This window comes from Sciurus vulgaris (genome assembly GCF_902686455.1).
Source record: "Sciurus vulgaris genome assembly, chromosome: 9".
Classification (NCBI taxonomy): domain Eukaryota; kingdom Metazoa; phylum Chordata; class Mammalia; order Rodentia; family Sciuridae; genus Sciurus; species Sciurus vulgaris.
In genome coordinates this window covers 134897040-134910399 of record NC_136469.1, presented here as the reverse complement: position 1 = coordinate 134910399, position 13360 = coordinate 134897040, and the positions used below count along the sequence as shown (strand labels likewise).

Below are 13360 nucleotides of genomic sequence, written 5' to 3'. Positions count from 1 at the left end.
AATGCAGAGGTCACTGCTGACTTGGGAGGAGGGGAGTGGCAAGGGAGCAAACCAAACTGGAGCGGACTGGGGAGTCAGTGGGAGAGAAGGAAGCAGAGGTGGCCAACAGGGAGCATTCTACCGAGGAAGCTGGTGTCAGAGTTCAAGGAAAGAGGTGGCATTGGCAGAGGTTCTGTTTTTAGTTTAAAGAAGGAAAAGAATAGTTAAAAACAAAAGAGAGTAAAGTCCAGGAGAGAGGAAGAATAAGACACAGGAGTGAGAAGGGATGATCCTCAGGACGGTGCAAAGGCATGGGATTAAGGGAGGAATCCCTCGGTGTTGGGAGCCGCAACAGAGGATGGGAGAGCAGTTGCTGAGAGCAGGGGTCTCTGATGCCCTCATGGCTGTGGCATGCCCGGTGTCTGGGAATGTTTCTGTGCAAGGGCACAGGATGCTTAGCTGCTGTAGCAATGCCCTGCATGAGGTGGCTCTGTGCAAGAGCCCTGTCAGCTCTAACCTGATCTCAGGCACATGGCTCCCAGGAAGAAAAGAATTCTTGTGCTAAGTAACCACAACGTTTCACCAGTTCCACTTCTCCAGTTCCTGCCCGCCTTACGGCAACTTTTAACAGTGGACTTTCATGAGAGCTACACAAAGCTCCTAACATTGCACTTTACAACTGTGGATTGCTACTGCAGAAAAGCTACACAAATGTCCTAGTTTCTGTAACTTTCCTGAGTACAAAGAATAATGGTTGCATCACCTTTAACCTGATAAAGAGACTTGTCTAAATAAAGATTGCGGGTGTAATTCTTTAGACCTGCATCTCCATCAGAGAGCAGACTCCACCTGATCCCAGGCTAGTCTTCAAGATCTGTGTCTGTCAATCTTTATTTTCCTTAGCCCCCTTAGCCCCTCTCTGGACCCCAGCGTTTGCCTGCTTATAGCTACACCTCACCTAGGGAAGTGTTGAAAAGCAGGTATGTTTGGAGGTGAGGGGTGGAAGTTGTTGGATGGCTTTTATTTCCTCTGTGAAAAAGGTAAAGCTATCTGTGGAGAGAGGGGGAAACAGGAGGATGGATATATCAGAGTTGAAAAGATCACTGCAGAGGCGTGGGAGGGTCAGCTGTCAGGGGAGAAAAGGAAAGCAAGGCCAGGCCAGGTGAGGGAAGAAATCCGCCAGACCCTGGCAGGCTCACTCGTGGGGCTAGTGCTGGTGGGGTGGATCACGATGTCACAGGGATACCGGACTGCTGCGTGACTTTCCTCCAGCAGTGCTCAGCTGTGCAGGACACAGGGCGGGCAAGCTCTGAAGAGCAATCCAGGCACAGCTACCAGGTCCAACTCCACCATGGTGCCCAGAGGGGGCTGGCAGAAGTGTTGGGCTGATGCCCTCAGTAACCACGGCACCCCTTCAGGAGGGAGAAGTTCCTCCCAGCTGCAAACATGGAAGCCACAGTTGCAAATATTTGCATGTCTTTATTAAAATAAGTAGTAAGAGTTGTTCACTGGAAGAGGCCGAGGTCAGCTCTACTTTCTGCCACCTAAAAGGTTTTTGAGTCTGGGACAGTATAAAGGCGAGGAAAGTGAGTGAAGACTGCCTGAGGGTCCATGGGATGTCCAGGGTGTGCGTGAGCATGACTATGTGCTAGTCACGCACCCAGGAAGATGCCAGGGCATCTGAAGACAGTGTCCCTCTCTAAGCAAGCAGGGCACCTCTCCAGGCTGCTTCCTGAATATGCGCACACCCAGATTAGGGATAGGGATCTGGCCCAGGACCCGATTTTTGTAGGATGAGTGAGGTAAGAAAAGGCCACTATGTGTTGGCACTGAGGACGAGGAAGAAAGAAGAGAAAACAAGAACAAGAAGGAAACTTTTATTTTTTTCCTAAAATTTGGGACTGGGAACATAGCTCAGTGGGAAAGCATGTGCCTAGCATGTGTGAGGTCCTGGGTTGGATCCCCAGCACAAAAAGAAGGAGAAGGAGGAGGGAAAAAGAAAAAGAAAGAGCAAAAGAAAGCTTACAGCCCCAGAGCTGCACTGTTTCGGTAACACATACCTCTTTTATTTTATTTTATTTTATTTTTTTTGGTACCAGGGATTGAACCCAGGGGCACTTAACCACTGAGCCACAGCCCCAGTCTTTTTTATTTTATTTTTATTTTGAGACAGGGTCTCACTAAGTTGCTGAGTCTGGCTTTGAACTCACGATCCTCCTGCCTCAGCCTCCTGAGCCACTAGGGCTGTAGGCATGTGCCACCACGCCTGGCTTGGGATCCCTTTTGAAACGTACTGTCTCCAGCACCTCACTATTACAAATCAAACCACAAAAACACACCCCTGCTCAGGAGGCTTCTTCCATAATTTGGTCTACTTCCTTGCCAGAGGCTCCTTAATATGGGAATAACAGGATGAAGGGCACTTTGGTCTTCCCACTGCTACCAGCTTACAAAGACATGCCCCCTTTGTGGCATCTGTGGCTGCCCATAATTCTAGGTGGTGGGGACATTGTTCTCAAGAGTTAACAGGGGAAGTTTCATCACAAGCTTCAGGACACGAGATTGTCGCTGCGGCTGTTGGGTCCCCTCGTCTCTGGGAGCCCTCCCCATCTCAGAAGCACACGATAGGGCACCCTGCTCTGAGGGTCCTCGGCAAGCAGCACTGGGCAGAGCCAGGACACTTGGCATCTCCTCCTTCCCAGTCTTTTCCGGAACCTTTCTGGGAGACGGAGTTCTTGCATACTCTTGATAGGAGCATGTTATCATTTTTTTTAAAGAGCAGGTGTGGACCCGGTTGTGGCAGAACTCAACACAAGCTTCCTGATTTCTGCCAGGAAGTTGACAGCTGGAAGGACAAACCTGCATTCTGGTAGTTGGTCAGATTGGATGACCAGGCTGGTACCATGGCCCCCCTAGTGTTCACCCAGCTGCTTGCCAGATGTCTCAAGGGGTGGGGACTTCTGCCAAGCACAGCAAAGCATGCCAGGAGAGAGGCCGTCAACAGGGGAGCCATTGTAGCCATCCCAGGTCTGGGTTGCAGCCCTCCTGGGCAGATCTGACCCCGTCCGCCTGTCATCCGCCTTGCCTTCTTCCTGCCGCCAACCTGTGGGCGTCCACGTGCCTTTATCCCCTTAGAAACTCCTTAATCAGCGGAAGAATTCTACCTCAGCTGAAGGCCTCCAGCAGTTTGTTGGTGACTTCCCTGTTCTTTTTCTTTGAAGCTACCGATCACATTTTTGCCTGTATCCTTAAAAACCGGTGAACAGAATTTACGAATGTGCCCTGTCACCAGAACACTGACAACTGCCAAACGCCAGCATTATTGAACTCGCAGCGCTTGACTGATTTCCTACCTGGGTCTGTGTAAATCTGATCAGAAAGGCAAGACAGATATCTTTTTTTTTTTTTTTTTCTTGATGGTGTAATTCTTAATTCTTTTCATTCCCAAGTGCTTGCGTTTAAGAGTGGTTTCTTGAATCTCTGCGCATGAGCAAACACGCTTCTCCAGGTGTGGTCCTTTTTCTGGCCCTGGCGGAGGTTTCTTTTAGGATCTTTGTGCCACGTTAATGTCCCTAAAGGCCTGCATGACACAGGAGCCTAACTGTTTTGGGGAAAGGACTTGGATTCATAGTTCCAAAGGAGCCTGATTAATTTTATGGTGATCCCATGTCTGACCAAGTGGACGGACGCATGCGGCCTGCTCTCCCGTCCTCGCCACCCCCCTATGAGTGGCACAAAGCGAGAGACAGGAGCGAGCGTCTATTTGGTAAAGGGCTATTTCAAGTCTTACCTTCCTCTCCACCCCACCCACAGCCTGCCCCCGTTCTCAGTGAGTTCATCAAAACAAAGGCTGAAACTGGGAGCCCTCAGGACTCCTGCACGGAGCGCCCAGAGCTACCGTCTGCACCCCAGTGATTGACACTTCAGGCTCTAACTTCAGGCACACCTGCTGGCTTCTGCCCACTCTGCTGTGCTGCCGTCTGCTAAAGTAAAGGTTTCCAAATGCAGGAACCTGGATATGAGTGGCTCTGAAGCAGTGCCTCGGCTCGCCACTCCCTGGTATCTCATTCCTCTTCTTGTCCCTAATGTAAATCCCTAGGGTGCTGGGCGGGCCACCCGATTCCAAATCAAGTTCCTTGAGTTTCAAGCTAACAGCAGTGCTGAACATATGGCAGGGTGTCAGACAGGTCTTGCCAGCTTCTGGGGAGCGAAGGGATGAATGAATGAACACGAAGAAGGAGAAGTGAGAGTCAAGAAAGTCAACTTGGAAATGACCTCCATGACAGCTGCTTTTAAAGGGGGCTCGCCATATGTAAACAGCTCTTCTAAGCTGGTCAATCAAAGTGCAACCAAATTAGTTTTCTTTTACTTGATGGAAGCTCCCAAACCTATGATAGTACTATCACCCCAAGACACCTAGGCCACTGAGCATGTGGCCCAGAGGGCACCAGGCTGGTGTAATGCCACAGCCAGCCCCTGCTCTCCTCCCCACCCCCAGGCGCCAAGAGGAGTAAACACTTACACCATGAGGAAGATACCTCCCGTGTTGGACACGAAGCCTCTAGTGGTTGGGGTGGCGTGCTTGTCATAGCCACAGATGCCACACAGCAAGCCCAGGTAAAAGAAAGTCACGATGAGGGACAGCAGAAAGCAGACGATCAAGCCACACAGCCACCTGGTAAGGCAAGCACAGTGTCACTGTATGGAGGACAGGGGAGGACATCACAACCCAGGAGCTGCTGACCAAGGCCACAGTCCTCGAGGGATTTCCAGCAATCTGGACATCAGAGCCCTGGGGATCCCTCAGAGGTGGGATGGTGGGATGTTGAGATAAGACTGGACCAAGTGAGGCACTTTTATCTTAGCTTTGAAGCGCTCTCTCAGCGGCCATGTTTGTCTTTAGCATTTACTTCCAAAGGTTTTACATGGTGTTCATAGCAGGTCTGCCTGAGCTACTCCAAGACTACTGGTAAAAACACCCCTTAAGCTGGGCACAGTGGCCCACGCCACTGTAGTCCAGGTAACTGAGGAGGTTGAAGCAGGAGGATTCAAGTTTGAGATCAGCCTTAGCAATTTAATGAGACTGTCCCTAAATAAATAAATAGAACTGGGGATGTTGCTCAGTGGTAAAATGCCCCTGAGTTCAGTCTCCAGTACCAAAGTCTTACCCCTTAAGTTCCTCCTAGGTTCCTGAAGTGGAAGTACCTACTACGGTGGATAGATTATGATTAGACTACTGATAAAGAAATACCAGGCTCTTTCCCTTGGCCTTTCTCCAAAGTATTTTGGAATTGCAGGAATGTTCTGGGGCATTGTGTTCCTTACTAAACCAGAAACACTCTACGTGGTAGATGCATGGAACATTTAGAATTTTATGAGCATCCTAAATCAAATGCCTTCAGAATGGAAATCTCAATTTTGGAATGGTCTAGTGAGACGTTTTAGGATAATGGATCCTCAATTAGGCCTTACTGGCATTCCCCAATTGTACACCAACATTTCCCAGCAGCCCAGGGACATTCAAGGGTAGAACTCCTTCCCAACACTTAAGAAACCAAAAAAATAAAAAATAAAAAAATAAAAACACAACAAAGAATTCGTTTTTGCTTAGTGCCTCTTGACAAAAGTTGCCACTGAAGATTTTCATTCAATTAACAACAATCTTGGTAATTATAACGACAGCTACCAGCGGCCACTCTGTGGAGGTTTTGTTCCAGATATTTGGGACACAAAATTAAAGAAGCCAGGGACCCTGACCTCAGAAAACTTTCGGAGTTACTAAATCAACTGCTTGGTTAAATTTCTTTTAAAAATAAGCTTATGATTGTAGGAAGGAGGGAGAGGAAGAGAGAAGCAGATAACTGCAGTCCTCTTTCTCATTTGTGAAACTCTGATGGCTAATGAGTTTTCAAGGTCATCGAGAAAGGTTCTGTCTTGTGTCTGTCCTGATACCATTCACATTAGTTGCTCATTCACAACGAATAGCATGGCCATGTTGGGTCTGAGAGACCTCTTCTGGCACATTCCCGCTGACCTTAGCTGAATCACTTCACTTCTCTGAGCCCCAACATCCTTGTCCCCAAATCCGGGGGATACAATGGAACACAACCAGGGAGTTTCCCAAGTACTAAGGAGATGTCCTGGGTAAAGCCAGGGGCAGGCACAATGAATCGCTTCCCTCAGATGGTGGCATAGCCTTTGCTATCATTTTCTTATTTATCTTCTTCTCTTTCACAAAAAATAACCTGCATAGTATGTTGAGGCTTTGGACTCTCCCTGGGCTTTGGCCCTACGGAGCACCAAGGGACCTGAGGCCAAGGAGAAACACAGTTTACGCCTCAGAGGGTCTGCTACATTTCATGGCCCCCGATCCCTTCCCTTGCAAGGCCACCATTAGTCCCCAGGACCACACCACACCACCTGCACTCGTAAACACAGGTGCAGCCACTGCTCACCTGAGCTTGGAGGGTCTAGTTACTGGTTTCAAGCTCAGTCTCTTAAGACCACACTCTTCTGGTAGAACCAACCTCTATACATTTATTTTACAAGTCTACAAGAAAAGAATATCTTCCAAATACCCTTAATTACTTAATGTTTTAAAATCCCATTACATGTGTGGCTTACTATTTATAACAAAGATTCTAGAAGCCACTCATCATATCAAAACTGCAAATCATTAAATATTTGACTCAAGAACTTCTGGGTTTAAACATAAAAAAAAAAATAGTCGCTTTATGAATTTGCATGTCACTCTTAGTCTGGGGCCATGCTAATCTTTCTGTGCTATTTCAATTTGGGTCTATGTGCTAAGCGAGCACGTCAACCTTTTGAATGAACATGACGGGTTCCCATATCAGGTCACGGCATCTGGGTCGGACTTGCTCTCAAGGTCACCCCAGCGGCAGCATCCGATTTTTAGGGCACTGCATAGCAAGGCGCATGCTCCTAGTCTACTGGTCCAGGCAGGCACTCACCAGTAGGAGTCAATTTCCTCCGCCTTATGCAACTTCTGGTGGACTTGTCTTTCAACGGAATCGATGCGACCGCTGAACTCTGACAGGGAGTCCTGAATAGGAATGTCTTTGGCTACGTCATTGACAGTGTCACCGAGGTTATTTAAGACATTTTTGATTTCTGAAAACAAAGTGATCTTGGTTATGAACATGGGGGACACAGAAATGTCATTTGGGACCCAAACAGAAAGGTTTGAGCCACTTTCAGCTTTTCCCATGTTATATATGGGTTCATAATAGGATAGGATTCTAGGAGACAGTCATCAAAAGGCAACGACTTCACCAAACAGCAGCTGTGGGTGAGGACGTTGGTAAGACGCTGCTGAAGTCCAGCCACAGTGCTTTGATTCTACTACCTTGCTAAAAATATACAAACAAACAAACAAAATCAGAGCCAGGTGTGGTGGTTCACACCTGTAATCTTAGCAGCTCAGGAGGCTGAGGCAGGAGGATTCCAAGTTCAAAGCCAGCCTAAGCTACTTAGTGAGGCCCTAAGCAAATTAGTAAGACCCTATCTCTAAATAAAATACAAATAAGGGTCAGGGATGTGGCTCAGTGGTTAAGCACCCCTGGGTTCAATCCCTGGTACCACATACACACAAAAAAAAGAAAAACAAAACAAAACAAAAAAAGAACCAGGCGATTCGTACATGTGGCGTGCCCACCAGGTGCCAGGCGCTTTTGTGAATGCCAATTCAGTCACTGCACTGAGGCAGGTATTCTAAATCCCCATTTTAATAAAACTGGCCCTGAGGCTCACAGAGGTTAGGGTGTTTACCCCTACGTCTCGTTTTAAGAAGATTCTGGTAATAAGGTTGAAATCATGGTATACCTAAGACTAAAGGTCTATTATACGATTTTGGGGGAAAAAATACTAACTTCTCAGTTTAAGAAATGGCATTCAGGAATACAGAAATTCTCTAGGATCTTTTTTGAACAAGTGACCCCAGGTGACATATTTGTTACGATTTTACTTGACTCATACAGTTTGGGACTTATTAGAGAAGGATATCTGTGCCCCTACATGCAGAGAGCAAGGGAACTTCCCAGTGGCCAGTTCTTATTAACACCATCTCATTTCTCAGAGAGAAGTTCAACATCACCACAGGGTTCTGGAAAGATCCACCCACCATGACCGGGGCACAATGAGTCCCCTGAGCTGACAGTGCTAAGGATAGCCCTGTCCACAGTGATTCTTGTTTCCTTTTTAAATTTTTTTCAAGGCTGGGGTTTGAACCCAAGGCTTATGCCTAATCTGCCACTGAGCTACGCCCCCAGCCCCATGGACATACTAAGAATAAGAATAAGAATGTACTAATCAGATAAAAGCCCACTGATCCTGAAAGAGAAATCTCTCGGCAGCAGCAGAGACAGGAGCAGGTCCCAAAGGTGACCGAGGGCTCCTGGCAAGCCGCAGGAGAGTGGGAAGGTGGTAGGTTCGTCTAAAACATAATTATGTAAAACACGGTGGGAAACTTTTGTCAAAGTGTGTTTTCCACATCTGTATGAAATCTAGAAACCAAAGGCACAGAAAAGAGCAACTGCAGCTCAGGGGCTTGGAGCTGGCTCATAAGGAGGAGAGTTGTTTCTTAGTGGCTCACTGTCTCCTTCAAATGACTCGTGTGCCAACATACCTGGGGCTCTGGGCGGGACAGCTCTGTGGGCCTCTTGCCTAACGCTGGGGCTTTGAGAGATGTGACACTTGGATCCCACCTGCTATGCGCAGCTCCGTGGGGCCCCCGTCTGTTCCTGGCCTGTCTTGTTCTCACAGTCTCCAGCCTTGTCAGCTGTGCTGACTCTGTGTGTGGCAGGTGCCCTCTCTCAGCAAAGCCCTCCTTCCAGACTCAGTTTGGATGCTGCTTTTCCCAGGAAGTCATCCATTACCCTCTCACCACCTGGGCTCCTTGCTCATCCGTGGCCGGCTCGCCTAAGTCTGATCAATGGCATCTGTCCGCGAGGCTGGCTAAAGGTCAGGCAGGGGTCATGCCTTAGACTTTTCACACCCCAGCACCTAGCAGAGCCTTGCACAGAGTGGGCTCAAAAAAATATGTTCAGGCCAGGACTGAAGGATCAGAACGTGGGAACGAAGGACACGAAAATAAACACCTGATCTCTAGGCTGAAGCCAAGCCCTGGGAAATGCTGGTGTCCAGTCAAGGACACCAGGTGCTCTGGCTTCTCTGATGTGTGCTGTGCACTCTGCTTTCTCAGACTCATAAGGGAAGACGGCATAGCCGGGCAGAAGAGGCCCTGAGAGGAGAAACAAAGAACTAAACACAGGAACACAGGTTAGGAAACAGGTGGCTAAAGACGAACAGCATGTGGTCAGCCCCCAGACAGAATCCCAGCAATGCCTGGGCCCTGTCTGCAACCTCATGGCTCAGGAGGGAATCTTACATCACCCAAAGGGGAGCCACAAGACATAAAGCTCTGATGAGACTAAAATGCTCTTTTCCCAAACACTTAATGAGTCGAAAGAATGCTGAGAGGAAATTACAGCCAAATACACTACACAGTACTTAAAAACCACCTGGTAACAGATGAAAAGAAGCCCTGGAAAAATGGCTAAAAAGGAAAGAGAGGAGACGTCCTACAAAGATGCAGAAAGTTCTCCAAGCACACTACCCCAAGGTTATCCCCATCCCAATACGAAAATCTGTTTATTCTGCATTCTGTCACACGCCCCCAAAAACCACATCCTGAACAGGCAGGATTCAGTCCTTAAAAGCCTGAAGCTCTCCCACACATCCTCTCTCCAAGACCGCGAACATTCTTAGGAGCCTAACATACCTTTATAACAGCCCTGCGGAGAGGGAGAAAAAAAACCTCCTAAAAGACAAAATAAATCCCGACAGTCTTCCTAAACACAATCTAATTAATCAATTTTTAAAATCCAGTTTTAAGTCCATTTAGAAAGTAGAATAATGTACAGGGTCCCCTGCCTCTGGGAAAACAGTCAGAAGGTGACCTTCCGAAGCACAGTCTCCCCGAGGCCTGGGGGAGCCTGGAAGGGGCCTGCCAGTCCAGCGCAGCTCTACCCCCCTGCCTGGTGGCTTGTGACCTGAACTGCCTTGCAGAGGAGCAATTTTTTTTTTTTTTCAATCCTGTGTCACGGACTGAAAACAACACCTTCGAATAGCTCTGATCTTCACCTAGTTGTTAGGGTTTTAGTGAGAGACCATTTTTTTTTTTTAATGAGAAAAGAAAAATACAGGTCGTAAGAGCATATTTCTTTGTGCTGACCAACCACAGAATTCTTAACAAAGAGAGATACGAAAAGACTTCAGAAGGATAATCTCACCTGCTACCACAGGCGTGGTTTGGCTTTTCACCCTCTTAGGTATGTCGTTGAAGGATGTGTAACCCTAAAACATATTTCAAAGTTAACCGACATACACGTTAAAAATCCAGTTGAAATAAGTAAGTTGACCAGTTGACCAGTGCTCAGTGTTCAGCTTAGTATGGAGTAGAGAAGTAAAATAAAAACATAACATTTATCTTAAAGCTACAATGACCATGTTATGGTCTTCAGGAGCCTAAAACAGAATTCCCTTTAGACAGCATTTTCTTCTAACTTAATAAATCAAAGATCAAGTTAAAAGTCTTTTATATTAGGTGTCCCCCAATTTTAAAATCACCCCATTTGCCTACACTGATTCTAGGTATTATTATGGGTACATATAGATATTTCAGTGTGTTTCATCTGGGGGAACTTTGTCCCCCAGGGGACATTTGGCAATGCCTGGAGATGTTTTTGCTATCCCAACTTGGGGTGCTATAGGTGCTGAGCAAGCATAGGCTAGCGATGCTAATAAATACCCTAGAATGCACAGGACAGTCCCTACCAGCCCACGGACAGTGCCGAGGTTAAGAAACCCTGAGGTGTGCAATACACCACGTGCAGACGTAAATTGAAATCCTGAAAACAACCAGACTTTACAGCAATCATCCAATAAGAGATCTAGTCGCACAGGAGGAGAGGGGGCAAGTCCCTAAACACAGCCTGGAGAGAATACAAATGGCAGTGAGGCTAAAACAGATATGGCCAGGCCAAGCTGTGTGGCTCTGGGCTAATTCAGGAGAGGGCACAGGTATTTCTAAAGCACTCAGCTCAACATCTGGCCCTTCCTCTGGGAGGGGTTTAGTTTGGGTTTAACTGCTCGCTGCAGTGGTCAGTCATCTGCCAGAGGACACTGCGGTATTTATATGCTTCATATGATTTAGGGACTAGTGAGTTCCCGCCTCAGTCTAGCTGGGTCGGATGCCAGGAGAAGGAGGTCCACAACCTCTGTTTTCTCAAAGGCAACCTTGCTTCCAGCTTGTGTCTGCCTGCCCCCTTCACACTGACCCGCAGGGGGACTTGGAGATGTTGCCCATCATGGCTAGGAGCCCTGCAACATCCTGGCTTAATTCCCATCGCTTAACGAACCAAGTGAATCCAGCACACAAAGACCAATGATGTCGAATGACAAGGGGACGCTCTTGGCAGTAAGTATGGAGTGTGTATTAATTGCTACTTGAGGTTTCTCTACAGCCATGCTTAAAGACACAGCATCCAGAATAAGCAACTCTCCCCTTTTCTATAGGTTTAGGCACTCGGCTGAATCATAATCCATGAAGAATATTTATTGCATATTCAGTATCCACTGGTTAAATAAATCACAATTGGTAAGCCACCGCTCAAATCGTGGTATCCCAGGCCAAGGCTGCCCCTGCCTTTTGGGGGTTTCATAGTCCAATGCGGGGAACAGAGTCATTAAAGGTAGTTACTTGTAATTATAATTAGGAGGAACTTAGAGAATATTTGCAAAGCTATAAGAATTCTAAAAGTGTTGACCTAGTCAGGAAGCCAGGAAAATCCTTGCTAAGAGGGTGATAATAGAGAGATGTAGCTCTGTAGCAGAGGATGTGTTTAGCATGCATGAGGCCCTGAGTTCCCTCCCTAGCACCAAAATAAACAAACAAATAAATAAAAAGGTGCTATAAGAAGCTTAAGAGATCAAGTAGCTAGGCAAAGGAGGGGGAGGAAGAAGAGAGAGCCAGGTAGAAGGCAAACAGGTGTGAAATGGGAAGGAACAAAGAAAACCATTGTGGCCGACTCCTGGGGAGAGGCAGCCTTCACATCAGGATTAACATGGACCCTACCCATGGACTTCTGAGATCCAGGAGAGCAGGGGCCATGGTCTTGACCTCTAGTGGTCTTGGCATGGTGCTTCGCATATCACAGACGTTCAACCAAGACTTCTCCAATTGGAAAGGACAAAATAGCTATCCCTCTTCTTGTCAGTCTCTCTCCAGAATGCCATTTTTTTTTTTTTTTTTTTTTGGTGTTGTTATTCCCTAATATCTTACATTTCCCTTTATTCTTTAAAGTGAGATACAAAAAAGTCGCTCTTATCTTTTTTTAAAAATACATACCTTTTGGACCAGGCCACTCAAATCATTTTTAAAAACATTATTAACATTTTCAAGTTCTTTGTCCACAGGTGGAAGCTGAAAATTTAGAAAACAAAAAATAAGGCAAGGTGGTTACTCCCACATTAACCCACAGAAAGGAGAATTATCTTGTATCCAAGCTCCAAAGCATTGATATTATAGGGAGCCACCTCACTTTTCTTCCCCCTGTGGGGATTGAATCTAGGGGTGTTCTACCACTGAGCTAATCCCCAACCCTTTTTTTTTCTTTTCTTTTTTTTTTTTTTTTTTTAAGAGAGAGTTCCTTACTAAGTTGCAGAGGGTGGCCTTGAACTTCCAATCCTCTGCCTCAGCAACACCCCCACCCCCATTCCCAGTAGCTGGGATGATAGGCATGCACCACCCAGCCAACCTCACTTTCTATTGAACATTTGGGGAAAACACACTTTACTCTGCACAGCCTGGACAAGCACTCATTTTTTGGGTGTTTGGAGGTCTCCTGATGCAGTCAGCTAAAAATGAGGCAAAGAAATTCAACACAGAGTATGTGTGACCTTCCAATTATAACACTGAATATTGGTGAATAAAGCTGGGAACAATGCAAAAATCGCTTTTAAAAGTAATACTGGGGCTGGGGAGGAGCTCAGTGGTAAAATGTGTGATTAACATATGCAAGGCCCTGGGTCTGGTCCCCTGTACCAAAAAATAAATGAATGAAAAATAAAATAAATAAAACAAAGTAATACAGTGAGTGGTTACATTATTGAGAAGACTGGAGTAAGTTTTTCATGTCCAGCACTGCATATGCATCAGAAGTCTCCAGTTCTTACCAACACTGGGCCAAATGTCACATGCCTCTCCACATGATGTGCCAGGAAGGACACCTATCCCTTCTGCAGTGTGTCCTTGGCAAATATGGATAACTTAAATCCGATGAGAAACCACCAGACAAAC

General features: G+C 46.7%; 1 protein-coding gene across 6 annotated transcripts in view; it reads right to left on the bottom strand.

Annotated features, from left to right (window-relative positions):
- The window catches only part of PROM1 (prominin 1), a 113378-nt gene that overhangs the window by 25582 nt on the left and 74436 nt on the right, over nt 1–13360 (bottom strand). For all 6 annotated transcript variants that reach the window (XM_079154793.1, XM_079154795.1, XM_079154796.1 and 3 more), the window contains exons 9-12: nt 12410–12484; nt 10293–10356; nt 6954–7113; nt 4502–4654 (exon numbers count right to left, since the gene is read on the bottom strand). In XM_079154793.1, coding sequence (XP_079010919.1) covers nt 4502–4654; nt 6954–7113; nt 10293–10356; nt 12410–12484 — 452 coding nt within the window. The remainder of the gene's footprint in view (nt 1–4501; nt 4655–6953; nt 7114–10292; nt 10357–12409; nt 12485–13360) is intronic.